General features: G+C 43.6%; 1 protein-coding gene and 1 pseudogene across 2 annotated transcripts in view; one reads left to right on the top strand and one right to left on the bottom strand.

The window, feature by feature from the left end:
- The first annotated feature begins 11,738 nt into the window (after positions 1–11,738).
- LOC149354471 (histone-lysine N-methyltransferase SMYD3-like) overlaps positions 11,739–27,007 on the top strand; it is a 68,323-nt gene continuing 53,054 nt past the window's right edge. For both annotated transcript variants that reach the window (XR_016291331.1, XM_089583338.1), the window contains exons 1-5: positions 11,739–11,945; positions 12,045–12,108; positions 15,419–15,529; positions 16,140–16,209; positions 22,294–22,421. Coding sequence is in view for 1 of the 2 variants with exons in the window: in XM_089583338.1 (XP_089439464.1) it covers positions 11,824–11,945; positions 12,045–12,108; positions 15,419–15,529; positions 16,140–16,209; positions 22,294–22,421 (495 nt within the window). In the remaining variant the exon portion in view is untranslated. The remainder of the gene's footprint in view (positions 11,946–12,044; positions 12,109–15,418; positions 15,530–16,139; positions 16,210–22,293; positions 22,422–27,007) is intronic.
- On the bottom strand, positions 24,273–26,671 carry LOC149354475 (uncharacterized; annotated as a pseudogene).

Here is a 27,007-nt window from a genome sequence, read left to right as displayed (position 1 = left end):
TACAATTTAATTTTTCTTCCAATTTCTAGGGAGGTCAAGTTAGTCTTGTGTCTGATGAAGTTAAAGTACAATCCCCTCATCGGAGAGTAGGGACGCATTTACACATTCACGTTTAAGAGTTTTAATGTATGGTGGGTGACCAGTTGTAGAGCACAAAACTGCATGGGAACACTTAATTCTCTCATCCTTGTTGTCCTTCGAACGGTTAGAGCAGACCAAAGAAAGCTCCTGAAACATCTGTGTTCTAAGGCACTTTAGCTGAGTCCCAGAGCCAAAAATTCTGTGCTCATATGATATTTTGCAGTTCTTATAGTCCCTTCAGTACACCTGTAGTGCCAAATTTAAGAGAAGAACGTTGCTCAGTTGGCGGAAAGACTCTTGGGAAAGCTGAAGAAGAAACTAAGGCAGATTACTCCCTCTGTAAGACTGATGACACAGCGATGCTGTTTGAGTTTGGTTCCACAAAGTTAACCATGATTATACTTATCATTTATATCTATGTTGTCTATAGTACTACCCCCTCCCCCCCCCCCCAAATCAATGACCACTCAGTCATCAGTACCTACAAGTGTTGTGTTTATTTCTGTACCACCCACAGACAGACACCTGACTCCCCCCCTGTGTCACAACTAATACAACAGCTGTCCTCTGCATAACACAACACAGCCACCCCTGCTGGCACCAGATGGCACCTCTTTCACTCCCACCTTCCTCCCTTCCCTTACGATCCTTTCCTCAAAAGCCAATTTTTCTTTCTTCATTTATTCCTTCCCTCCCTCCTTTATCCCTTTTCTTATGGGGGAGTTCAGGTGTGCACCCAGATGTGAGATAGATACTCTATTCCTTTTCTCAAAAAAACAATTTTCAGTTTCCTCTTTCACTCTCTCCTTTATCCCTGACCTCATTGCTGTGAACACAGCCACACAGCCTGTGGCTTAGACAGCATCTGCTCTTGAAAAGGCTACACATTCTCCTCAGGGGCACCAGGAAGAGACACAGAAGGTCACGTCCATCTGGGTATCTGCACAGTGTCTCTCATCATCTAAAATAGATTGCAGCGTGATACAGTGTGCAGGTGGAGTTCTCCGCCAATCATAAAATTGGGAGAGTGTGTGCTGCAGTGAATAAGAAGCTGGGACTGGCCTCTTCCAGAGAGGACGTTCAAAGGTGCACTGTGTCGCATGCAGACAAGTTCATTAGTTGCAGAAAAGGGGGGGTGTGTAGGGTTCCTTTGTCATGCGGAAAGATATACTATGGTCGAATGGCTAGGTGCAGAAATGTCAGAATGAAAGGGCACAAAAATTCTCTTCACAAGAAAAAATTGCCCTTCTTCTAACCTCGCACTGCACTGCTATGAATGCAAAGAACATGATTCATGTTCTTCATGATCTTCATTGAAGATCATCTTTGCCTGCCGGACTTGCATAATACGTCAGTAGCATGCAAGAGTAGTAACCAGATAGGCAGAAATTTTCTAATATTATTTCTATTATTCTTATTTCTATTAGCCTACATTTCACTTGTCCGCTCAGTTATAGAATACGGTATTGCCTGGTTGCCCTACACTAAACAATATATTGATAGATTAGAAAGTGTTCAGCGAAAAGCTGTCCGCTTCATTTATAACAAATAGTCGCCATGACTCTCCCTCACTGCTTTTACAAAAAGCCGGCCTATCTACAATTCACACACGAGCTAGACTGTTGTGGCTTAAGTTCTTGTTCCTCCTCTTGAATAACGACACAAAACTTGATAAAACCAGATACCTGCTTATGCCTAATACACGTGTCACAAGAACAAAACATGAAAAACATCTATCTGAATATAGATACCCAGTGATGCATTCAAATTTTCATACTTCCCGCATGTAATCTGTGAGTGGAATATGTTGCCTTCTGAAATTGTAAGCCAGCTCACTCCTGAAGCATTCGTGTCGAAGGTAGCAAACCACTTTCAAAACGGTTAACATTGTCACCATGTGTCATTTACCATGTGTCTTTCTATGAGAGTGAAAAGTTCCTTCTCTGCAGTCTTTTATTGTGTACTTTTTCATGCATATGTGCACCCAATCCTGTTACGGCCTCAAAGAGAGGCCAACAGTATGCAATAAATAAATAAATAAAATAAATATTGCATCACTAAGAACTCCGACACGCATGTGGCAAAACCGTCTGCTGCTTTGCAGAGAAGACAGTGGTCCTTGATAAGTGTCTGTCCTCTGCAGTGTAATCCTTGATGTTTTTCTGTTTTTTGTTTCGGTTTAGGTTTCGCACGTTTTCACCTTATTTATTTCCTGAGTTTTCCATTAAACCTTCAGTTTGTTAGGCAGCGCCTTGTCAGCTTCTCTTTCATTGGTCCTTTGTTTCGGGCTGGTGTTCAAGATGGACTAGGTCCAACTTGCCCAATACAGCGGGCTGGCAAATTTAAAGCAAGAACAATTTGGCTGCAGAAGTGATCTCTTTTTTGTTGGGCTGAACCCAAATCTACGCAAACTCAGTACCGTAAGGGAAACATAAACAACGTACTAGTATCTAAACACGGGGCAAATTTTGATGCTAAAAAAGTGTTGATGTCTGTAAAAGGGAAATGTCCAAGTTCACAATACCATTTTGTAATCGCTGTGTAAAAAATAATCATATGATGTGACAAAAATAAAATGCTGATTTCTAAATTTGGTTTCCCGCCCCTTTCTAAAACAAAAATCACATCTGGCACGAAGGGAGCTGTACACCCCAACTAATTGGCATTAGTTATGAATATGGGCATGGGCCAAGCAGGGGCAGGCTTATGGGTCATTCTTGGAGCAGGTGGTTTGGGGGGAGAATCCCATTTGGGCGATGTATTTAAGAGCCTTTTTTGTCTAAAAAATGGGGTTCAGTTTGGATTGCCTGTGTAAAATTTTTTGTGTTTTCATGGCTTGAGATGTTTCGGCGTAGTGACTGCAGTATCCAGGTCCTGCCACATTCAGGTAGACCATAAAACATCACAGCAGACAGAAATGCATCAGTTATTGATGAACTCATTCGAAATGACAAATGCATCACCATGAGACAGATCATGGAACACACAGGTATCCGAACTAACTCTATACAAATGATTGTGATACAGAAAAATTGTGCTTGCTGGGTCCCACAGCGCTTGGCTAGGGAGTTTATGCAAATAAAGAAAAATGTGTGTGATGATCCGCAGTTTCTTTGGCTATTGTCTACACTGCTTTCAGGAAGTCATTGATTCATTAAGTCATTCATGAAGAGCTATCAAATATCTATCTGGTTGGATTATGGGTTTAATGTCCCGAAGTGACTCAGGCTATGAGGGACACCATAGTGAAGGGCTCCGGAAATTTCGGCCACCTGGGGCTCTTTAATGTGCACTAACATCGCACAGTACACGGGCCTCTAGAATTTTGCCTTCATCGAAATTTGACCGCTACGGCCAGGATCGAACCCACGTCTTCCGGGTCAGCAGCAGAGTGTCGTAACCACTGAGCCACCGCGACGGCAAAGTTACTTAACTGATCAGGAAGAATAAAAAGAATACTCTAAGTTAAGCCACACAAAGGCAAACAACATTTTGTTTCATCCATCTGCAGTGTAACACTTTTTTTCAAGCCCTCGCTCAGTTGCATGGAACACCCTGTATATGCGACTAATCCGCAATCTTTTTCAGCTTAATACAATTCAAGCATGATTGCATTTGTTAAATTTTGTTGACTGCCAAAAGTGAAGAAACAGATCTGCTTTCAAAACTACTAGTACTACATCCTAGGCGGAAAAAAGCACCCCCATAAGCATTAAAAGGCCTGCCTTTAGACTGCACTAGAAACAAAGAACAGTCAAGAACTATATTTAGTACATAATTGACCTGCTTAGACTGTAAAAAAAATTTAACACAGCAACTGTACGTACACAGGAATTTTTTTCTATTTCTTCCCTTTTTTTCAGTTCCGTTTCACCATTTAGTTGAATAAGACTGCCAGCAATTACCTTGCTTTCTCACACATAAAACTCAGTATTGAACACACACATGCACACACATCTTACATCACAGGATTCACATGCAACAATGGCACATTAAACCTAATGACGATACATGAGGCAAAGTGAAAATTACAGTACATGTGTCTCACAGAAATTAGGCCTCTAAAGGTTTGTGACATTTTGCCTATAGCCTAAGGGTTGACAGAGCTTGCTTCGTGCATGATAAAAATCTGACAAAATAATTCACTCAACCAAACCAAACTCGGAGCATTAAGCAGGAATGAGCTGAAGGATGAGAGCAACTTAGAGCCAGGCTCGTGACCTAAGAAAAGTAGCAGTGTGCTGTGACTGTTGCTGCTTCAATATGATAAACAGAACAGTTCACGGGCTCAACAATGTGAACGTGGATACGGCCTGACTTCACCGCATAGATGCTGTCATCGCTGTCGCCCAGTGAAAACAGCACAGTTCCCCGTGGCACAAACAGTGTTTCAATGCGCTTCCACAACTCCATAAACAGGGGCTTCTCAAAGGAGCCAAACACCCTGTGAAGAGTGAAAATAGCAACTCCCAAATGAGCCAAGTAACTTCAACCACTGGTAGAAACGCATGCCGAATTGCATGTAACAAACCTATGATTCTTTTACCAGCATGTGTTTTGGCAGCCTATTCATGCAACCTCCAATGGCTGAACAGAAGCACCAGGATTCATGCTTGAACTGTTCTTGTAAGAGTGTACAAGTGCTCAAGCAGAAGTGGGGAGCACCATTATCCATTCGGTGAGCAGCAGCAGGTTTACTGTGCCAAAAGCAGCTGAGAGCAGTCCTAGCTGCTTTCATATCGATAACACAGCACAGAGGAAATTACGTGTGATAAAAACTCTTGCTAGCACCACACAACTGGTCTGCTCTTTATATGTTAAGGTGCAAGCGAGTGAGGCTGCATGAATCCTGCAGGGAGAAGGGCATCACATAGTATACCATATTTGGTCACATAATGAACACACTTTTTTTCAGAAAAGTTGGTATCAATTTGGGAGCAGGGTTCATTACACAGGGAAAAATGTTTCAAGCAATATCTTTGAGAGTCCATTCATTATCCACAAAATCACACAGTCATCTGCGTTCGTGTTTTCGCTCTGAGCCGTGTTTGCTGCATCATGTCACAATTTGATGATTTTGTGATAGTTAACAGTGCCAGCCAGTAGCGGTGAAATGAAGCGAACACGCTGAACACCGGCCTTGAAGGTAAGGTGCACGTTTTTACGTGAGGCCAAAAAACTCGCAGAACGGTTACGAGTGTGTAATGCGAATGTTTAAGCACCAGCTGCGGTGCGAGAGGGGGTTAGGTATTTTCGCTCCTTATTTCGAGCTCACCAGACCACTGAGGGGTCGTATGAAGGTCCTGCTTCCTCCGTAGCATTTCACTGTAGATGTTTTACAGTGTTGTGATTTCAACTGTTACACTCCTTGCCAATGCTTGAGCATTTGTCAGCTTCCTAGGCATACACTGGCACACAGTAGTGCAATTAGTGTGTAACTGTTGCCGGTGCTACTGTGAAGGGCGCATAGCGTCTTGGTGCTCTACCAAGTTCGCCAAGCGTGCCACCCCCCCCAGGAGGTCTCCTCAAACGATAAACATGCCGTGAATGTATCGGCGCTCTGCTGAGGTCTGTGCTGAGGACAGCGTAAAATTTAGAAACGTGTTAAGAGAAGCAAATGCGTTAAAAAGAAAAAAAAGTGAATTCTCAACAACAAAACTGGGGGTTGGGTTCAATAAGCAAGTGAGTTCATTACACGAGTAAATACAGTATTTCCCCTTCAACTCTTCCTCTGGCACCTGCTCTTAGAACATCTGGAATGGAAGCAAAGCAAGACAGACTGTTGCTGTTGTGCACACACTCACTCTACCCTGCACAGATTACTATCTGTGTTTCTGTTTGCCCAATTACATACAGTTACCATATTTTCCAGTGTATAAGTCGCATTTAAAAAAATATTTTCGTTGATGCATCTTATATAACGATGCAACTTATATCCGGTGAAAAATGACGCGGCACCACGTCATTTTTACCATCTTCAATAACTATCTTTAAAAATAAAATCCCTGTGTAAAAGAGAAAAGAATTGATTTTACTTTAAAATGTTATCTTGTGGGGAAAACCACATAATCTTGCCAAAGCCAAACTGGATGCGGCAGCGACACAAAGCACACGCCATGACCGCATCCAATCCAGTCGGTCCAGCTGCGTTCTCGAAACTTTCGATTTCGGTTTGTCTTCGCACATGTCATTCTTGCTCAGCATGATGGTGCATGTGAGGTGAAGGGGCTACGATGCAAAATTCAAATCGTGCGCCATTGAGTATATGCACTGGAGGACGGGGATCAGGCAGCAGGGAGACGGTCTGAGATGAAAAAATTATCTGGGACTGGCGCAAAGCCGCAACAGCAATCCGATCGATGAAGACAACAGAAAAGGCAGACCATGGGAAGACTGCATACTGGCCAGAACTCAAGAATCATCTGCACACGACAACTTCCATGAGAGTGTATTTTCGACGCACTCTTACATGAAGGGATTCTCAGTGCATTTTTATAATGATAAGCGAATGAACAGGTGTCTTATACACTGGTGCAACTTGTGTGCTATTTTTTTCAGACAAACTGCCTTTTATATGGGTGCGACTAAAATAATGGTAATTTAAGAGGGCCCTGAAATATTTTTGACAAACCAGCACTGTACTTAAAAAGCTGCAATGCATTATATAGGGAATTTTGTTCTTCAAAACTTGGGAACCGCAAGGTATGGGCAGAGGAAATGGCAACATAAAATAATAATGAAAAAACAGCAAGAACGCAATAAGCTACAAAGTGAAAGTAAAAAACGAGTGTCCTGAGCTACGTAAAACTAAAATTTCAGAAAAGGTATACTGCAGCTACTTTCATTTATCCATATATACAACTTCCTTGTCAAAGTGCAATAAATGTGCTCACGTAAGTGGTACCTTTATTGCAGTAACACGTGCATTATACAGCTGGCTCAAAAAGCGTCATGGTAGCATTTGACGACTTTTCATACACAGCAGAGTACTTGGCTCTTTCCCAAATTATTCATTTTATATGAAAACTCTCTTTTAGCTACTGAACAAAACTTGAAACAGCTGCAAGGAAGAATTCCTTTATGCAAAAGGACTAGGAGCTATAGGTTTTTGCACAAGTATTTACAAGCTTTCCTTAATTATTTATAGATAAAATAGACCATAATAGACCAGTTGACCATAATTATATGAGAAAGTTTGGCACTCACCGTATGCTTCGCAACATATAGATAACATCTAGAGGCAGGCGCTTCTCCATTTGTTCTGTATAATCTTCAAGGAATGTCTGAGATGGTTCCTTAACCTGCAATGTGGTTGGCTGATCTCTTTTTAAGTGCAGCAGCCTGCAAGCAGTCATTACCAAAATATTAAGTGGGGAGACCTGAATGTCACTGATACCATGTCAGCTATGCTAGGTTGTGGAAACCAATGACCACATTGTGGACTTTTAACAAGATGAAAAGGTGCCCGTACCGACCACTAATGAAGACAGGTGCAAATACATTTCAAAACTGGCCAGCAGACTCTCATATGTGCCAAACATTCTCACAGAAAGCTTTTACAGTGCAGATAGCAATACAGTTTATTAGCCTTTGCTTGATTTTTCTAGAGTTTTAAGCATGCCACTGTTTGCAGCAAGGCATAAGCAGACACAAAAACTGCCTGAGATTTGTACAACTGCAACCAGTTGACAGAACACATGCACAAACTGGCATACGAAAGGGGAGAGAGAAATTTCTCTCTCTTGAGAGATAATGACAGCGCTCTACCACCACTTGAGTGACAACGACAATGCAGTTTAGCAGGCCCTCACAGCTGACACTAACACACTTCTACTTCAGCTTGAAAACACAAAACCACAGCAGAAAATGACACTAGATAGGAGTCACTCTAAACCACCACTTCTGTAAAATATGAGCATTAACAAACCAGTGGCTTTGGCTGCAAAAATGACGATCGTATATGTCTGTCATAGCGACACAGTGCCCAATATTACAAAAAAAATATGGGCTTGACACTTGCGCAGCAAGCCAGAATTATGTGGCGACATTTGCAAAAAGGACAAATTCTATATTAGCAGTTGCCATATGTAAAGTCTGAAGAGATCTGCCGTTGGCCATCCTGGCTATAACCAAACCCAGCTGAACTGCACCAACACCATTTTCTTGATTTGGAAAGGAGGCCTGAAAGACTTCTAGCTACTCTTGCCTGCCACGTCTTGGACCATAGCTTATCTAAACAAAGAAAACAACAACGCAGTCCTTAAGTACATTTTCACGAAAATAAACATAAGGCATTTGCCATAATATGTAAATTTACTTCAGCCAGTGTAAAACTAATATGAATTCATTCAGGAATATGCAGTTAAATGCGTAAATTACAAAACTATGAAAAAGTGTTCCAAAATGCCAAGCTGCACAAGCTAAAGGTGCAGCAGTTGCTATTGAGATAAGTGAGGTATGTGCTCGCAAGAAAGCCAGTTCACTCACTTCAACCCAGAGTGCTTTAGGATAAAGTAGCTGCAGATGATGCCTTAGCAACCAATACACCACGCTTTTGGCAAGACCACGACGGATGACAGAGTACACATTTTTCCAATGTGGGTCAGAACTGCCTTTGCAGAGGTGTCATGCCCGGTTCAATGTCAGTCAAAACTATAAATTGTAGACATTTCCTACATGTAGCTCCTGTTGTGCTTTGCCCATAATTTGCAGCATCTGAACACCCACCATGAGCCTGCCATGAAATCTTGGAATACAAAAGCACACCTGCAGTATCTGTTCAGAAGTGTGCAAGATAGCAAAACAGCCAAACTGTGACCTCAAAAGGGTGTGAATGCACTCAGCCCAGGTCTCAATAGCAGGCACTTAGCTGCTAGACAGCACTCTCTCTCATAGTATCCAGAGTTATGCAAATGCCTGTAATTACGTGGAAGGAAACGAAGAGAAATCTTGTGCACAGACCTATACTGTGGCAAGTGCAGAAATATGCCTAATACAAGTTTCCCTCTTATTTCTGAGCTGCTTCAAATCCCAAGCAAATTCTTGAACATGTGTCAGACACCAGGACAAACATTCAAAGGTCTTGAAAAATTTGGAATTGCGACAGGAGGATAACAAGAATCAAGTGAATATTGCTTTCCACACTATACTGCTGGCTTTGATTTTTCATGAACATAAAATCTCATGATAAAGGACAACAAATAAGAGCAGTACTTTAGTTTTCACATGTTTCCTCTGTTCACATACTACATTTTGAAATATGGAACACACTTGAGACCAACTGTAACGTCTACATTAAGCATGCAATTCAAACTATGCCATTTTTTTACCTCTTAGCAAACTGAAGCACCACTTAAGCCATGTCCTGCCACTGGTGGCTTGAGTTGTCAGGAGTTCATGTGAGAAGCACAAAAACACACACTAAGCTCCCCATCTTCACAGATATGCCTCAAATTTCAGCAAGGAAAAGTGTTTAGGCAAAATTTCAAGATTACCTTTCTCAACATTTTACGCCCGTAAAATAGCACCTTGTACCTTTTGCGAAAGCGAGGTCTTGAAGAGCCAAGCATTTGTGCATGCACAACGTCCACTGTACGGTAAAAAAAAAGAAAACACACAAACAAAGTTCAGAAGCGACATACTAAAGCACCACTGAGAGCAGTGCACTGAGTATTACTTAGAGGTGCGCACCTTTGCTCTTTATCTTTCTATAAAAAAGAATTATTCCTAGTGCGACAGCAACGGACAAAAGGACAGTGGTGCATATTGTCACCTACAGTGAAAGGAGATGAAACCGGGTTTGAGTCGAAACACCGGGACATGACAGGCACAAGGTGTTAGCGCAAAGGATAGCGAACACGTAGTAGCAGTGTCGTCATCCCTTGGCTCATCGCATAAAATGCGCTTACCAAGTGATGCTCAAACATGTGAGACATGAGTGCAGTGAATGAAGAATGCACTATGAATTCCCAGTATTCCCAATATGGGCCGCTGATGTAGAAGTCTTCGAAGTGACTAAGGAAAGTGGACATAATTGAGCGTTGCTAGCAAAAATGTCGCTTGCACACTTATCGCATTTCCTGGCACCGATAACTGCACATCCCTATAGATGCGCATGAACCAAGGGCTGTAAAGCAGCCCCGATGAGAGCCGAGAAGGATGCAGGTGCTAGAGTGGCAGTACATGGGAACACTGGTGTTTGTTTCGCAGCGAGCTCAGCTGGCTCCGGCTAGCTCCTGCGGTACTTTCTAGCAAGACGCTTTCCAGTGCCACAGTCAATCACGGCGAGAAGGCAATGACTGCCGAGGAGGAAAATACTGTAAATTAATCATGACACAACAGCACCATTAAATTAATAAGCGTATAAACTTATGCTAATTTTAAAGACATTAGCAAACATTTCTGAGCATTTTCGGCAGTTTCGGTATTGCCGCCGCTTGGCCGAGGCAGATGGCTCGGTAAGGGCGTGTTTTGACACCGCTTACATCACGGTCAGCTTGTTGTCTATTAAGGCAGAAGCCTTTAATGCCTCATACTGTTGTTAGCAGATGTGTCGACAGATTTGCCCGTCGAGGATGGGAATCGAACCCGGGCCTTTGGCATTTGAAGCGGAGACGCTACCACTCCGCCACGAAAGCTTAAGGTTTGAGCGTGACTAAAGGCGCATCTAGTGAATGCATGGGTTTCATAAATAAAATAAAAGGAATAAAAATAAAACAGAAAATATAAACAATAAAAATAAGAAAAGGAACAAGAATAAAAAATAAAAACAAAATGAGAAATAAAAAATAAAAACAAAAATATGGAAAGGAACAAAATAAAAAATAAAATATGAGAAACTAAGAAATGAAAACAATATAACAGAAACAAAAATAAAAACAAAAACGAAATGAGAAATGAAAAACAGTAAAGATAAGACAAGAAACTAAAATAAAAATAAAATGGAAAAAATAAAAAATAATAATAAAAATAATAAATAAAATAATAATAAATAAAAATAATAAAAATAAATAATAAATAAATAATAAATAAAAATAATAAAAATCAATAAAATTAAGAAAAGAAACAAAACAAAAATGCAATGAAAAATATGAATAAAAACTAAAAATAAGAAAAGTGACAAAAATATAAAATAAAATGAAAAAAAAATAAAATATGAAAATTAAAAAAGAATACATAAAAAACAAACAGTGCGCCAGGAAAAGCTTTCGCCTTGCAGCACTTTGTACACATACTTGCCCTATCATTAGCGCTTCTTCCCGCTGGGAAATTTTTTCCAGTGACTCTATCAGCGACGACAGACCCACGGCCGCTAGATACAAAGCGCAAAGCGAGGTCATCCTCGCTTTGCGCTTTGCATCAAGCGGCCGTGACAGACCTATCTATCGCGTGTTGCGCAAATAAACACACGCGGCAGAATGCTTCTCCCAGCTAAACGGGCGCATTGTTCGCTGAAATTTCGCAGAGAAGTGGCATTTGGTCGGTAGAATTGTTTTATACCACGTTTGCTAGGGGTACTTACCTGATTCGAACAGAATAAGTCGGATATTCACATCGTCTGCGGCGACGACGAAGGAAATTAAGCCGCTCTGTCAGCGATCGCACCGGTGGCGCCATCTCGCGTGTTGGTGGTGAAGATTCGGCAAAGGAGGGGTCTATTCTCTTCATGCGCGTCATTGTTCAAGGCGTTAAGTGCGCGTCATTGTTCACAAACTGGAAAGGGAGTACCTTCAGCAGCAGAAAATGGCACAGCAGCAGACAATGCTAGTGTTTAAAGCTGGAGACCAGATTCTAGCTTCCCAACCATTTGTTTATATCGTCGAAAAAGAAGGCCGCGGCCGGAATTGCGACTACTGCCTTGCAGAGTAAGGCGCCAGCTAATTTTTTGACAGTGCGCACATTTGTCACATTGCATTGTGTTGTACCCCCTTCTCTCTTCCCCCCCCCCCCCTTTTTTTTTCAAGATGCGGCAACCTAAAGCGATGCAGAGCGTGCATGGGCGTCTACTATTGCAACAAGCAGTGTCAGGTGAGAACTCACGGATCCGATCGCGGCGAAGTTGACTGCACTCACAGGCTTGGTTTTTCAAGTTTGATTGACCAGCGAATCCAGAAGCCCGTACGAACGGGCGCGAAGCGAGAACAAGAGCGCTTCAGTAATCATCCTTTCCGCTCAGAGCAAGGCACACACTGCTCTCGCTCTAGCCTTTGGCCGCAGCGTCGCGAGCGCGTTTTAGAGAAGACGAAATCGTCAAGTAACAGTAAACCCGATCATTATCACCTCAATATCAAGGGTGATAAGTCACGTGCATAAGTAGCGACTGTTTATTTTCGTCTAGTTGTGATGATTTCAGCGTGCGCAGTCATCATATACATTGTGCACTGTCAGTCGCCGCCTTTTCTGGCAGGAATGCTCAGTCATCGTACCTCGTGCAAACGCTTCAATCTGATGGCTTGCATAAAATGGCATTATGTTCACCCCCGTTTGAAAGTGCCTATAGTCGCGGGACTAAGAGCTTCTGGAAATTTTAAAGCTGGGAAATTCTTCTCAGAATACACGGCTTTAGTGGTGCCATACGAAAAAAAAAAAGTATTTTGAATTTCTATTCCTAGTGCTATTAAAAAGAAAAAAAAAATGTGTAGTATGGCACCCTGTTAAAGCTCTGTTGTGCTGTAACTCGCTCATGGCTTTGGAGTGAATGCTCTTGCCGCTGGCATCCACTGTGCTGATTTAGGTTACTAAGCAAGCTCAGAGATATACAATTTTGAATGGTGTACATCACTGAAAAGGCTTGTCCGGGCAGCTCTATCTGTGGAATGTGCACTGGTATCAGATACAATTGACTGGGAACAGATGTCCTGTCTGAAGCCATTGAAAGTGAAAGCATACACATGTAGAATATTAAGTGACTGAATCAAATAAATTGCTGATGTTTTTTTTAATGTTATGATGCTCTCATAACAAAAAGAAAGGTTATGGAAAACCTTTGAACGGAGGAAAAAGAAGTTACTTTGGTGTGACATGTATTCTTTTTTACAAGTGAGCTTTGTGATTTATTTCCACCATTCATGTTATGCAGAATTGAAAACATTTGAAAAGGCTTTGATTTCAATCTTTTTTGCGGAAGCTATGCTTTTTTAAGCCCCTTATTTTTAAAACTACTGTACTTGTAGGGCAATACATGCAGTGTGCATTGTTAGTAATGAAACACGATTGTGATAGTGCGTCGCCTTTGATAAATCTGCTTGTGGTGGAGCATACATGCTTTGGGAGACATTAAAAAAAACTCGCGAGTGTCCCACACTCTGTTACACCTTCTGCTGAAACCATTGTTGAGTGAAAAAACAGCATGTCATCAGAAATCACCTTATACTAGCTGATACACACCCTGAATAGCACATTTTATTTGTTTATGATAGTACATATAGAGTAAGAAATTCTTTTATCTAATCTCGGGAAACAAAGAAAAATATTGCCCTAAAAAGTATTTTGCACTTTTGGCAGTTTTGAAAGGAAAATCAGGAAAAAGAAAACAGCATGATTTCTATAGTGCTAGTGATGATGTGGTTGCTTCAGTCGCTTAAAACTAACCATGATAATGTTTTCATCATTTTCAATAATAATAACAAAGTGGAATCAATCACTCAATTGACCAAGCAATTGGTCAGTTAATCAGTGTTGTTGGTACCCAGGAACAACCTGTGTGTCTTGATGCTGGCTCGCTAATAATAGAGCAGCCAAATGAGACAAAGCAATTGTGGCACCTATGTACAGCTTGCATGAAAGTACAGACATCAGCACATAATAATAGTTTAAAATTTAGCATATCATTGTATTCGTCCTGTAGTGAGCATGCATAGAAACATGAAATTTTTGGGAAGCGAAAAGAATTAAGATCAAAACTGAAAACCAAGAGTGGCAAAAAGTATACATAGCAGATTTAAACATAGTGTGTGATAATAATAGTAATGCTGAATACAACAACATGCTACACATAGCAAGAGTTTAATTACTAATTGCATATGGTTGCACCATGGTAGAGTTTATCTGCAATTACTTCACTATAGTTATTTCTTTCTTGTGCTCGCCATGTTTGTGTCACTATGATGTGTAGCTTTGTAGCATTACTTCTGGTTCCCCTTTTCAGTGATGATAATGGTTTTTTCTCCTGTTAGATTGATGTCTGATTGTTTAAATTTTTTGTGTGTCCAGCAGTCTGTAGCCCTTTCATTGCGTTATTGTTGTCTTGTGGTAACCTTCAACGTGTTGCTCATGTAAATACTACCCAGCTGATTGTGCTTTCATTTGCTATCAGAGATGAATGTCTACAGGACACGTGAAAGGCAGTCAAGGCACGTAGGTTGGATGTGTGCCATCAGTTGCCTGTTTTCATGCCCACACATGAGAGCAAGCGAGTCCAGCTCTCACCCCCACACGTGTGATCTCGAACCGTTAGCTGATAACATAGCTATGTAGTTGCTGCTCATGATTTCTTGTCACTTTTGTTCCTGTTAATAGTTTTACCTATAAACATCATATCTTTTGTAGGATACAAATGGAGTTTTTCTCTCTTCTACTGCTGTCTGCCATTTGTCCTTTAGCCCTTGAAAGGATCATTCAGCATTCAAAAAAGCTTTTTCTGAATATTCATATTTAATTCAGCTATAAATTTTTTCCATTTGCACGTCTATTTGTAACTGATACAGTCATCTAGTCGTCAGTGGCATCAATGTGATGAAGTTTTCTTGCGATTGGTTGTGCACTAATGCTTCCTAATTTACAGCGAGTCAGTCAGATGTCCATGACCTGTATCAGTCGCATCAGAAATGTTATCATTGCAGTTCATAGGGGCAGGAATTAAGTTCAGTATGCTTGTTTTTTCTGTAAGCCATTATAACTTTTTCTTTTTACTTTTTAGCTAACAAATAATATGGACACTGCTTTACTATGTGTGTTACATGGTGTTATTTTGTATGTGGGATATTGCCACATACAAGCTAGCATGTTTTAGTCACTCTCTGTGTTTTCTTTTTCTTTTTCCTTCCTAGTTCTGTGCGTGCTTATGCAGTGCCAATAGACTGAAGAGCTGCACAGCATGCATCATTGATGCGGGATTCTTATTTGTCCAGCATGCATTTCTTTTTTCTCTCATTCGTTCCTTTTTTCCAGTATATTTATTCTAGCAGTGACAGCAAAACTTCGGTCCTTTTTTTTGTATCAAAAATAGTGCTCCTTGTGTTTGCTAAGACTCCGCAGAATTTTAATGTGTGCTTCAGGCATTCTGCATGTATACATGCACTCCACATTCATTTAGCTTTTTTTGTGTCTGTTGACTCAGGTACAAGCCTGGCAAGACCACAAGGTGGAGTGTGCTGTCTTGCGTAAAGTAGCCCCGAATGTTCCAGAAACATTAGTACGCTATTTCTGCAAGCTGCTGGTGAAGCTCAGGGTTAGTAATGACTCATTCTTTACATTGAAAATTTCTGTGAAGTGTTAGGTTGGTGAAGGATAGTTCATAGTGTTAGCCTGTGGTAATCTGTCCAGATGTTTGTGTACAAAAGATCCACCTCAGTGCATAGCACAGAACTGTGTAAAAAGCAGCTCTTGTTTGTAGCATAGGCAAACTACTATGTTGACGTGATTTTCATTGACTACGTTTTGAAGAGACATCTCGCAAAATGCATACAAGGTGTAATTTTCATCTTGTGCTAAGCGTAGGCAGCTCAGAAGAATGTGCATGGTTACTTACAGTACTTTTATGCAATGCAAATGGAGAAAGTCATATGCATGCATTGAGTAATTCAGTTGTTGCTGATTAGGAGTGATGATTGCAGTTCAGTGCTTGCCAGGAAGCTCATTTTCCAATGACTTTAAACAGGTGATCTTTTTTGCATTGTCAAGCTAACTTTTGGTGATCTGTATGTTTGTTGTCTTTTTTTGGTGTTGCACTGCAATTCTTTGTCTTGGATCACCAACTAGCCCTTACCTTTACCCTAGTATGCATCATGGTTCAAGCTATGCTAAGATAGCTTTAAACCATTTTAAGTTCTTAATTTCAGAACAAAGATGCATGGTTCAAGGCCGAAACAGTGTTTGGAAGGAAAAGATGTTTTGCGGACCTTAAGTCACGTGAGTAGGAATACAATTCTTACTTTGTGGGGTGCACGTGACCTGTTCTTATTTTTTTTTAAAGATAAAAAAAATGATGGACAGTATACAGAAAAAGTGATGTTTCTGTGGCAGTGGTCTAATCAATTGCACTCCATGTAAACTTAAGGCTTAGTTTCCGATTTTTGTCAGCCCATGCAGATCCCTACTTCACATAGCACTGCTATCACGCTTGTCAAAAGTGTCCATTAAATAAGGTTTGTTGTTGAGCCTTCTAGCAAAGGACTTATGGTAGCCCTGAAGATGCAAGCTTCTGTAGGGAGACCTCCACCTCACCTCCCTTGTCGCCCTCACCCCTGCAGAGCTCTGATGCCTCAAGGGTGACTTTAGTGCTTTGGTACATGAAACAAGCCCTGTGAGCGGGACACTTTGTCTTAACAAAGAATGTAGCATCGTGTTTGTGTGATTGTCTATAAATGCAACGGAGGGTAAAGACTGAACTATGTTGTCACGCTGACTTAAGGGCATGGTAGCCTTATCTAAGCTTCTGGCTACGCTGCACTCTTTGTTCTGATTTACCTCTTTGGGACTGAAACCATTATAAGTGTCAGTAGTGGGTGTCATTGTGGGCTACCAGAGATGATTGGGGAGGCTCACTTCTGTACACCAAGGCTTAGTGTAAATTTTGCAGTAATTAGTCAAAATGTCTGGCGATTCTCAGTGTAGGGGTGCGAGGCTAGAGTCACTATTTGCACGCAAAAAAAAAACGTGTTTTTGGCTTTGTGTTGTTATGGATTCCTGATTTAATAACGAAACTTCTCTTCAAGGTTGGTTGTTATCAGAATTGTAGGAAAAAAGAAAATATATTCTTTTCACGAGAACAGTGGTGCATGTTCGCCATCGAAAGCGTCTATGAAGCTTTTTTTCAACACACAGACCGAACTAGTTGTAAAGCGAACATGGAGTGAATGCCTACATTATAAAGTTTTTTTTTTTGCGTGCTTTGTAGTCATGGGAGACTTATTGATAGTACACCAGACCACTAAAGAAAAACTAAAAAAATGAAAGGCATATTTTTGGCCATGACAACCGGAGATTGGCTGGTGAACCGAAACAGAAGCTTGCATTGACAAACACAGCACGTGACCATCCAACGCTGTTTTCGTGCCACTTGGAGTCTCGCTAAGAAAGACCTCATTTTGGCTGTGTTGAACAGTGGTTGTTTTATCTTTCCAACCACCCAAGCAACCAAGGAAAGCATTTCATGAGCACAAACAAGAGTGCTGGACAGCTCTAAAACTGAAAAAAAAAACAGAGAAAGCTTGAAGCATTTGCCACAGAGATGGTTTGTGGTTTATGGGGGTTTAACGTCCCAAAGCAACCCAGCCTATGAAGGACGCCGTAGGGAAGGGCTCTGGAGATTTCGACCACCTGGGGATCTTTAACGTGCACCGACATCGCACAGTACACGAGCCTCTAGAATTTCACCTGCATCAAAGTTCGGCACCGCGGCTGGGATCAAACCCGCGTCTTTCGGGACAGCAGCCGAGCGCCGTAACCACTGAGCCACCGTGGTGGGGCATTTGCCATAGAGAAGCATCATGTTCGAAGAGAAGGGCCAAACCTATGCAACAGGGTACTTTGATAAATTATTTTTGGCCATAAAATTAAATACCGCATATACTCGCGTAATGAACCCACTTTTTTTCCCGAAAAATTGACTTCAAGTTGGGGGGGGGGTCATTATGCGGAAAAATTTTTTTCCGAAAATTTTCAGGCGATTAAATTTCATATCACAACATGGATAAAAAAATGCAATCGCAACCTTACCTCATAGAAAAACCACGGATGCGATGTGAACAAAAAATTTATTTCACACACTGCTTGGCTCGGTCTTGCATTGGCACTCGGCCTCGCTCTCCGAATCGAGGCTTTCGCTCGCGTCGCTCGCAACTTCGTCGTCGTCGTCGTTGTCCCACAACGCGTCATCTTCTGTGCCATCCAAGCAGTTTGAGATTCCATACTGGTGAGCAGCGCAAAAAAGGCGGGACAACAACAAGACAAGCGCTGACTATCAACTGGGTTTATTGAAGGACGGAAGGGTATATATACAAAAACATAACACAAAGAAGTAAGAGATAGTGTGAAAAGGGCCGTGAAAAGGCCGGAGTACAAGAAAACCGAAGTTCTGTTCCGCCATAAAGATAAACTCACGCGCGAAATAATGGAAGCGCATCACATCCACAGGCAAGGTGTCGAATGCATCAGCAGTCCTTCCGTGGCACTTAGCAACAAGGAATTGGCTTACATCACTTCACATGTGACATAAGTTTTGATTTTCACGGCCCTTTTCACACTATCTCTTACTTCTTTGTGTTATGTTTTTGTATATATACCCTTCCGTCCTTCAATAAACCCAGTTGATAGTCAGCGCTTGTCTTGTTGTCCCGCCTTTTTTGCGCTGTTCACTAGTATGAATGCATACCAACTGGCCCAGATCTCAGCCTTACTAATTGAGATTCCAGTTTTCTTGAAGCTGCGGATGATCAGCTCGGGGGTAATTAAATTTCACGCTTCCAAAATCCATCGGCAAAGCATGTCGATGGTTGGCCTTCATATCTTACCAGTCGGTGTCAGGTCGTGGTTGCCCGCTGCCATCAACTCAGTGTACAGCTGCCGCACGTTGTCCTTAAATGGTTTGTTGACAGAGACGTCAAGTGGCTGCGGCACTGAGGTTAGGCCACCCGGAATTACGGCGACATCTGTTCGCAGCTCGCTCATTTGGCGCCGGACGTCTTTGTCTAAATGGCCTCGAAAACTATCTAAGACAAGGAGCGACGGCAGAAGAAGGGCCCCTGGTCGCCGCCTCCAGACTGTCTTGAGCCAGTTGACCATCAGTTGTGCTGACATCCACCCTTTCTCTTGGGCACGAATGTGAATCCCAGCCGGAAAGGTGCCTTTAGGAAGAGTTTTCCTCTTAAAAATAACGAACGGCAGCAGTTTCCTGCCATCCGCCGTTACAGTGAGCATTACGGTGCAACGCTGTTTCTCGGCACCCGTTGTCCTCACGTGCACGCTTCTTGCACCTTTCAGGCCCACAGTGCAGTTCCGCGGCATATCAAAAGTTTATCGCTGTTTGGTCGGTATTCCCAAACTGAGAAAGCAGGAACTTCTCCTCCCGGGTACGTATCACAAAGCGATGAAACTCGCACACTTTGTCCTCGTAGTCCACCGGCAGCCGCTGACATAGCGTCGTACACCTTCTCAGGCATAGCCATTCCAATGCATAAAACGAGTTGTCCAACCACTGCTGGCTTTGAATTTGAGAATAGGAATGCTGCGACTCCTTGCAGTGGCCCGTGCGTGGTTCTGAATGAGCTCGTGAAATACAGCACATCCTTCATTGCGCAGCCTCTTCACGTAGTTCAGCACTTCTTCCTCCACGTGAGGGAACTTGCCTTGTTTGGGCCCTCGAAATGCACGCCAATTTTTTCTGGTAGCCCTCAGTTCGTCCTCTTGTTTACGCCAGTAGCAAACATGCACCGGGTCGACATTGAAGAGTCACCCGGCAACGCGGTTGCCGTACTCCAAGGCATGCTCCACGACTTTTACCTTGAAACCCGCCGTGTAGCTGGCATAACGACCCATCACCACAATGCACAAGTCAGAGCACACAGACCACTCACATGCATCTCCAGCAATATGGCGGATGGCTGACGTCCAAATGCATTGTCTTTACTTCGTCTTGCTGCCGCTGTGCACAAACGACGCTATGAGCAAAGTTTTGTTTTGCGTTTGACAGATGGCACTAACAACCAAATCCTCGGCAGAAGCGCGCGGTCGCCAAGTTTCGTTTCCGCATCACCTGCGCTCGTGTCTCCGGCGTTTTTCTCGCATTAGACAATAATAATCATGCGGTTATGGGAAAGGAAAGATGCGGCAATTGCCACTCTCACTAAGAGGTCACCCGAGCTACGCAGTGAGCGAAGGGTAGAAGAGCTGTAGTGAAGGGCTCACTGAGCTACCTCGCCGGCATATCTCGCATTAAAAGAAGCTGGCTGCATCACGTCACAATCTGTCAACTTTGTTATCATCAGCAGTGCCGGCCAATCATGCCGAAATAACGCGAACATGCTCCAATATGGCCCTGGAGATCGGCATGCAGCTTTTACGCGAGAAAAAAAAAAATCTGATTTTTTGAGGCGAAAAGTAGGGGGGAGGGGCTCATTATGTGAGTGGGTTCATTACGCGAGTATATACGGTAGTATGTATGTTCTGAAATTTTTGAACTTATGTTTTTCAGTTAGCACTTTTTGGGAAAACAAAACCATGAGGAAAACTCATTTCTGAACTGCATTGCCAAAAGCTTTCTTGACTGAAATTTTTGTGAGAAACAAGATGAGGCGTTTTTTAGATCCCTAAGTCTTTTAGCACAAAAAATTGTCAGATGTCTGACGTATGGCAAAAGAAAAATTACCTTCATTTTTAAAGTGATGAGAGTTTTACAGACATGATATAAAGAACATGTGGCAGGCCTTATCATGCACTATGAACCACCTAGAAAATATCTAATCACAAACAATTATATCTCCATTATTTTTGAAATGACAGTTTTCCTAAGTTGACACAATAATTGCTCTTATGACAGCTATGCATTTTTTTGCTTGTTTGTGCTAAGGTAATGAAATTTAGGATGTATTCTAATGATAAGAAGCTAAACCATCCCCGAAATTTTTATGAGCATTGATACAGCAGTTCAAGAGTTGACTCCTCAGCCTTGCAACCTTCCTTAAAGGTGCACTGAAGAGCGTTCTGTAAAACTTCGTTATCAATTTTATTTTGTTTCTTGGGTTTCTGTCAATAAATAGTTTCAGTCGCAGACAACATAGCTGCAAATTAATCCCATGTAAATAAAAATATGGGTACACTGTGCTTTCGTGAGATTTGACCTCATCACTCTGCGATAGTCAGTGAAAATACTATAGTCCATGAAGACAACGAAAGTAATTTTTATTACTCTTTTTGGACACGACGTAAATAATGGCTTGATAAAACTGCTACATATTTGTGGTTCTTCGAACATATTATCGAAATAACAAGCCTGAAGCAAGCAAACTATGTTTTCCCCCCATCTGTTGCCACAGGGGTGATGCACCCGACCATCTGCTCCGGCTGAACATAGTCCAACTAGCAACCCACACATTTTCGAAGATCACTCCGCGTATTACTCTTCCAACAGCATAGCGGCAAGCCGCCACACGATTGGCTGAAAGGCACATCACGTGTTTCTTCTGAAGGAACCAGCGCACAAAACACAATGGACAAGAAAAAGGTGGTACACGACGGACAGGAGCGCTGAACTTACAACTTTATTTCGGAAGTAAAGATGCAACGTATATATACAGCCATGTCAGGGAGGCGTGTCACACAGGGAAAGCAAGAACAAGTGAAATCTACAAGGTCATGATGAGACCTTGTAGATTTCACTTGTTCTTGCTTTCCCTGTGTGACACGCCTCCCTGACATGGCTGTATATATACGTTGCATCTTTACTTCCGAAATAAAGTTGTAAGTTCAGCGCTCCTGTCCGTCGTGTACCACCTTTTTCTTGTCCGTTGTGTTTTGTGCGCTGGTTCCTTCAGAAGTATGTATTACCAACTAGCCCAACAACAAGTGTTGCTCAAACATCACGTGTGCTTTTCGTCATGGCAACCATGTTGGTTGACTCCTCCTACTCACCGCGGTGAGTTTAAAAAAAGGCGGGGCCCGGGACATTTAATCCAATTTATTAGGGAAATCAGCCACACAGGATAATAATTGAAACTTCTAGGAACACTCACAGCGTGCAGATTGAGTTCCTGGAACAAAGAGACAAACTCAAAATCCTCTTTAGTGCACCTTTTAGGTGGCTGTTGGTTACTGCATCTATTAATGATAAGGCAGCAAGTGAGATGATGGCTACCTAAAATACTGACTATGGGCTTTTGCTCTGATTACTGCAAGTGCTGTCTTGGTGCTTGTCAAGATCCGGCAGGGCTGGATGTGTGAATCTTTCGTAACATGGTTTGTGCTAAACAGTGTAGCTGTTCTTTTCCTTTCTGTTAGATGTGGATTTCATCAAGAAGGACCAGCGTCGCTTGAAGCAATTTCAGGCCCTGTGGGAGGCAGCAAAGGTGCTCCTGGATGAGAAGTACATACCAGAGCCTGAAGTGGGCTTCGAGATTTATGGCAAGGTGAAAATTTAGGCGCAAAGGCAGTTAGCATATAAATGAGGCACATAATGAGAGAACATGCTATTGGTTAATGGTACCTAAATTAATGTCAATGGGAATGGGACTTCTTGATTGTTGACAGCCTATGTGCATTTCTGGGGCAAAGATTTCTGGGATCTGTTTATCTGTATGTCATGTGGAGAGGATGTTTGCTGACTGCATATATTTGTAAAGTTTTGATGAAGTGGTAATGCTGTCTTGAACTGACACTGCATATATTACTGCTTATATTACTACAGTTTTGATTAAGTAGTAATGCTGTCTTGAACTGTGGCCATTTTACGTGAAAATTATCCCCATGCTATCCTTGGTAGCACTGGGGTGACGATAAGATGGACTTGAGATGGCGATAAGAATGCTGTGCTGTTTCATATTAGTAGTTGTAAGTGCAGTAGTTTTCCTTACCATTAGTCCTCTGTTGTAAAGCATGGTGTAGCCTAGTGCAGTTGGCACAGTTGCATGTAATATTGCATGACAAAGAACCAAGACATTTACTTCACAAGTAAATAAAGATACAACATTGATCTATGAGCTCCCACATTGTTGATACCGTAAAACCTCGTTAATTCGACACTGACGGGACCGCAAAAAATTGTCAAATTATCCCAATGTCGAAATATCGAACGAACAACAAAAAACAATGTTTGCCGCATCAGGACGTACCTTTATTTGGCAAAGAAATCTGTTATCGTCGTCTGCTTTTTCGAGTGAATTTGAGCGACTACGATAGTTCTAACAGCTGCCAGGTGCTCCATGGCACATGCACTCACCGTCAGGGATTTGTTCACAGAAGTCCTCTCGCACGGACAAGGCTTCTGCGGCTTCTTTCGCCGTGCATTTCGGCATTTGGGACAACTGCTCACAGTCGTCACCTTCCGACGAATCGTCGTTGTCAGCGCCTGTCACTTCTTCAGTTATTTCATCCTCGGTCAGCTGACAGGACACAAAGGCGAGGCGCGCAGGCACTCCGCGCTACACTCAAAAGCAGCGCAGGGAGGAGGTGAAGCGAGCGCGGCTTCGGCCGCTTATCTGTCTTTTCAGCCAGCGTCGCTTCGGCAGATGTGGTTGTTGCTGGGAGGTGTGTCTTATCTTTTCTCTTTATCTTTCCTCTGATCTTTTAACTCTCCTCTATCTGTACGTGGCAGCGGTGGTGGCTCAGCTGAGCCAGTAGGCAGGCCCGTGCAATTTCCTTTCATCCTTCTTTCAGTTGCAACGACAACAACAACAAGCAGAGCAGTAAACACGCTGACAAAGTGCGCAATTACCAAAAAAGGCGCCGCCTTGTGGTTAAATAACCGCGATAGATTGTAGCAGCAAGAACACGTGGGAACGACGACACACACCAAAACGAGACTTGCTGTCGATAGGGTTAAGCGGACGACACCAACACGACTGCTGCGACGCAACAAAGCACAATGAAAAGACGCCAGCCACTTCGGCCGCCGCTAACCTCGCTTCCCTCGCCCTCTCGGATTCGGATATGTGGCTTTCCCTTTGTAGAAAAACCTCCGAAAGTGTCCTAGCCTATTTTGGAGTCTTCCTCGTCTTCATGGAGATTTCTCTCCACAATGTCAAACGACGTTTGGTTGTTTTCACCACATCTGCCACGGCATCTGTCCCTCCGATATCTGCTGTTGCAATGGCAGCCGCATTGCCATCCAGTGGCCAGAGCAGCGGGAAACCAAGGGCCTGCGCAAAAAGGGTTCCAACCGGATGTTGTAGCTGAAGCACCGGACAGGTCAGAACTACGTGTTCGGCTGTCTCTTCCCCTTGTTGGCACACCACACATGTCACCTCCACTTCGGTTGCGTCTTATCTCTTGCATTTGGCCCACCAAAGTCGTGTCCGTAGCACTCCAGCGCGCGCCTCAAAAAGCAGTGAACTTCCTACGGAGTTATCGTAGAATCTCTTGTGCTTGATCTCCGTCTTCCGAGCGCAATACGTACTGAGGGCTGACTTATTCTGCGCGATCGTCCTCCAACGTTGTGTCTCGGTTGCTGACACTCGCTCTCAGCTGACCTCTGCTCAAGCTTGTTCCCTTCAGGTCACACAGAGCTGGGAGGGGGACCTCAAACTTGGTCGCTAATCCCTGGACTCTTTTCACCCATCTTGTGGACAGGCTCGAGTATAGGAGGTAGCGTCGGACCTGATTCACCCAGCGCTCTTGCCCCAGGGCCCACGACCGGATTTCAAAGCCCAGCTTCGCCACTGCCTCTCGTGCCTCGAACGTGGACCACCCAACGTCACCCTGTACCGCTTCGTTGGGCGTCGACCGGTGGGCGCCCAGTGCTTGTCTGCCCACCTGTCATTGCCGTCGCTCTAAAAACTCTCGGGTAGCAGACGACAGACACAGCACCGCATTGCCAAAAGTGAGTCCAGGTACCATTACCGCCTTCCATAGGCCTCTAACCACCTCCATGCGGCTGAAAGCCCACAACACACGTGCCTTGAGTACACACTGGCCTCTCGGAGCCTTCTCATGTACCCGTTTTTCATGGCCGACGAGGTAATCTCCGCCAGTGGTGAGCTGCACGCTAAGGTAGCGGTACGACGACATCGATGGGATCACCCTGTCCTGCAGTGTAAGCACTTGCCTAACGTCTCCCATCTCAGGAGCCCCCCAGGTCATTACTGCGCTCTTGTGCGTGCTGAAACGGAGTCCCAGCTATCTGGCTCGCAAGCTGCACACGTCTAGGAGCCTTTGGAGCTCCTCTCCTGAGTCTGCCACCAGCACTATATCATCAGCGTAAAGCAGGGCAGGGAGCTTTTGAGACTGGACTACGCCTTCAACCATGTATGACAGGTCGAAACCTGCTCCGCATGTCCTCAGGTCGCACTGCAGGTCACTCAGCATTAGCATTAATAGAAGCAGGGACAGAGGGCATCCCTGCTTCAAACCACGTTCTATAACAATCGGTTCTGATTTAAGGCCCTGCCACTCCACCACCACCGATGCCGCCGTGTATAACCCCCTGACCCTATCGACTACCTCCGTGGGCAGGCCTCTCTCGACGAGAATCTGCCACAGCCTGTCATGGTCCACTCCATCATACGCCTTCTCTATATCGAGGAAAGCTGCCCATAGTGGTCTTCCTTGTGTCCTTGCAATTTCAATGCATTGTGTGAGCATGAACAGATTGTCGTCCAGTCGACGTCCTGCGTGAAAACCATTCTGCAGCTCACCCAAGATTAATGACCTTTCCGCCCAAGCTTGGATCCGACGACGCAGGACTTGGGCAAAAACCCTATACAGTACAGGGGTCATCGTGATTGGCCTGTAGGAAGCACAGTCACTTCGGTCCCCAGCTCCATTGTACAAGAAAAACATTCGGCCTACTAGCCAGCCCTTGGGCATATCTCCTGAGTGGAGGACCTCACTGAGGGCCTTTCGCAGCGCTTCACCCTGTTTTGGGCCCATTTTCTTGAGGAGGGTCGCAGGGAAATCGTCCAAGCCCGCCGCTGTATTCCCCTGGATGCCTGCAATAATGCATTTGAATTCCAGCTTCCCAATGGGGCCCAGCCACTCGCGTAAGTCTCCTTCAGTTCCTCTCTTGTTGTCTTCACCAATTGTCTCATCTCCCTTCTCACCCTTGGTGAACTGTTGCACGACCCATTGCGTCATAACTGCCAGTCCCTCAGGCACTGACAAGAATTTGTGGGTCTCTGGATGTAACAACTGGGGTTGTGGTGGTACCATATGTTCTCCTCAGAAAACGCCAGAATTTCCTTGGGGCATTTCGGCCACTCTTCCTTAAGTCCTCCAAAAAACGTTTGTCCACCATTCGAATTTTCTGCTGGATCCGTTCGGCTGCAATCTGCTTCTTTTCCTTATATATTTCCCATAAGTCACTGCAGGTCTGCTCTGGTTGTTCGGATTTAACTGCCCTTCTATGGTTACGGCAGGCTTCCTTCCTCGCTGCAACGGCATCTTGAATTTCGTCGTCCCACCACCTCTTAGGCGTATGCTTTCTTCTCTTCCTTCGCGCCCCTTTCTTCTTCTGAAGGGCAGCACGTACCGCTTCCACCACTCCCTGGCAGGTTTCTGCTGGCGTCTCTTCCAAATACTCAGCCATTCGGTCTATTTCCCTCTCCGATAGGAAACACCTCTTCTCCGAATCTTCCTCCACTTCCTGGACTAGGCCGCCAAACTCTACCAGGATCCAGTTGTGGTCGCTGTCCAAGCTACATCCGCCCTCTTCGTTGATGGTCATCCTCGAGAGATACCCCGTCGATCGCTTGGATGCAACTGCATAGTCGATAGTTGATGACCAGTTCCCTGATGTATAGGTGGTCTGCCCTTCACACCTGCCCCTCTCTCACGCTGCTGATGACGACCATATGGATGGCCTATCAGCCGTACAGTAGCGCCGCTCGTGGCAGTGTTTTTTTCTTTTTGCTCTCGGCGCACTGGCTTGGTGGGCTGCGGAGTGAAGTCGAATTAACCGACGCACGGCAAAATTTGTTCGAATTAACGAGAGTTTCACCCCATAGACTCCTATGTATAATTGTTGGGACCTTGCGTGCACGTTGAATTATCTGATTTTCCG

The sequence above is a fragment of the Amblyomma mixtum genome, chromosome 3, assembly GCF_055824585.1.
Source record: "Amblyomma mixtum isolate Tamu chromosome 3, ASM5582458v1, whole genome shotgun sequence".
Taxonomy (NCBI): domain Eukaryota; kingdom Metazoa; phylum Arthropoda; class Arachnida; order Ixodida; family Ixodidae; genus Amblyomma; species Amblyomma mixtum.
The sequence above is the reverse complement of the archived record's forward strand: the minus strand, read 5'-3'. Positions and strand labels throughout refer to the sequence as shown.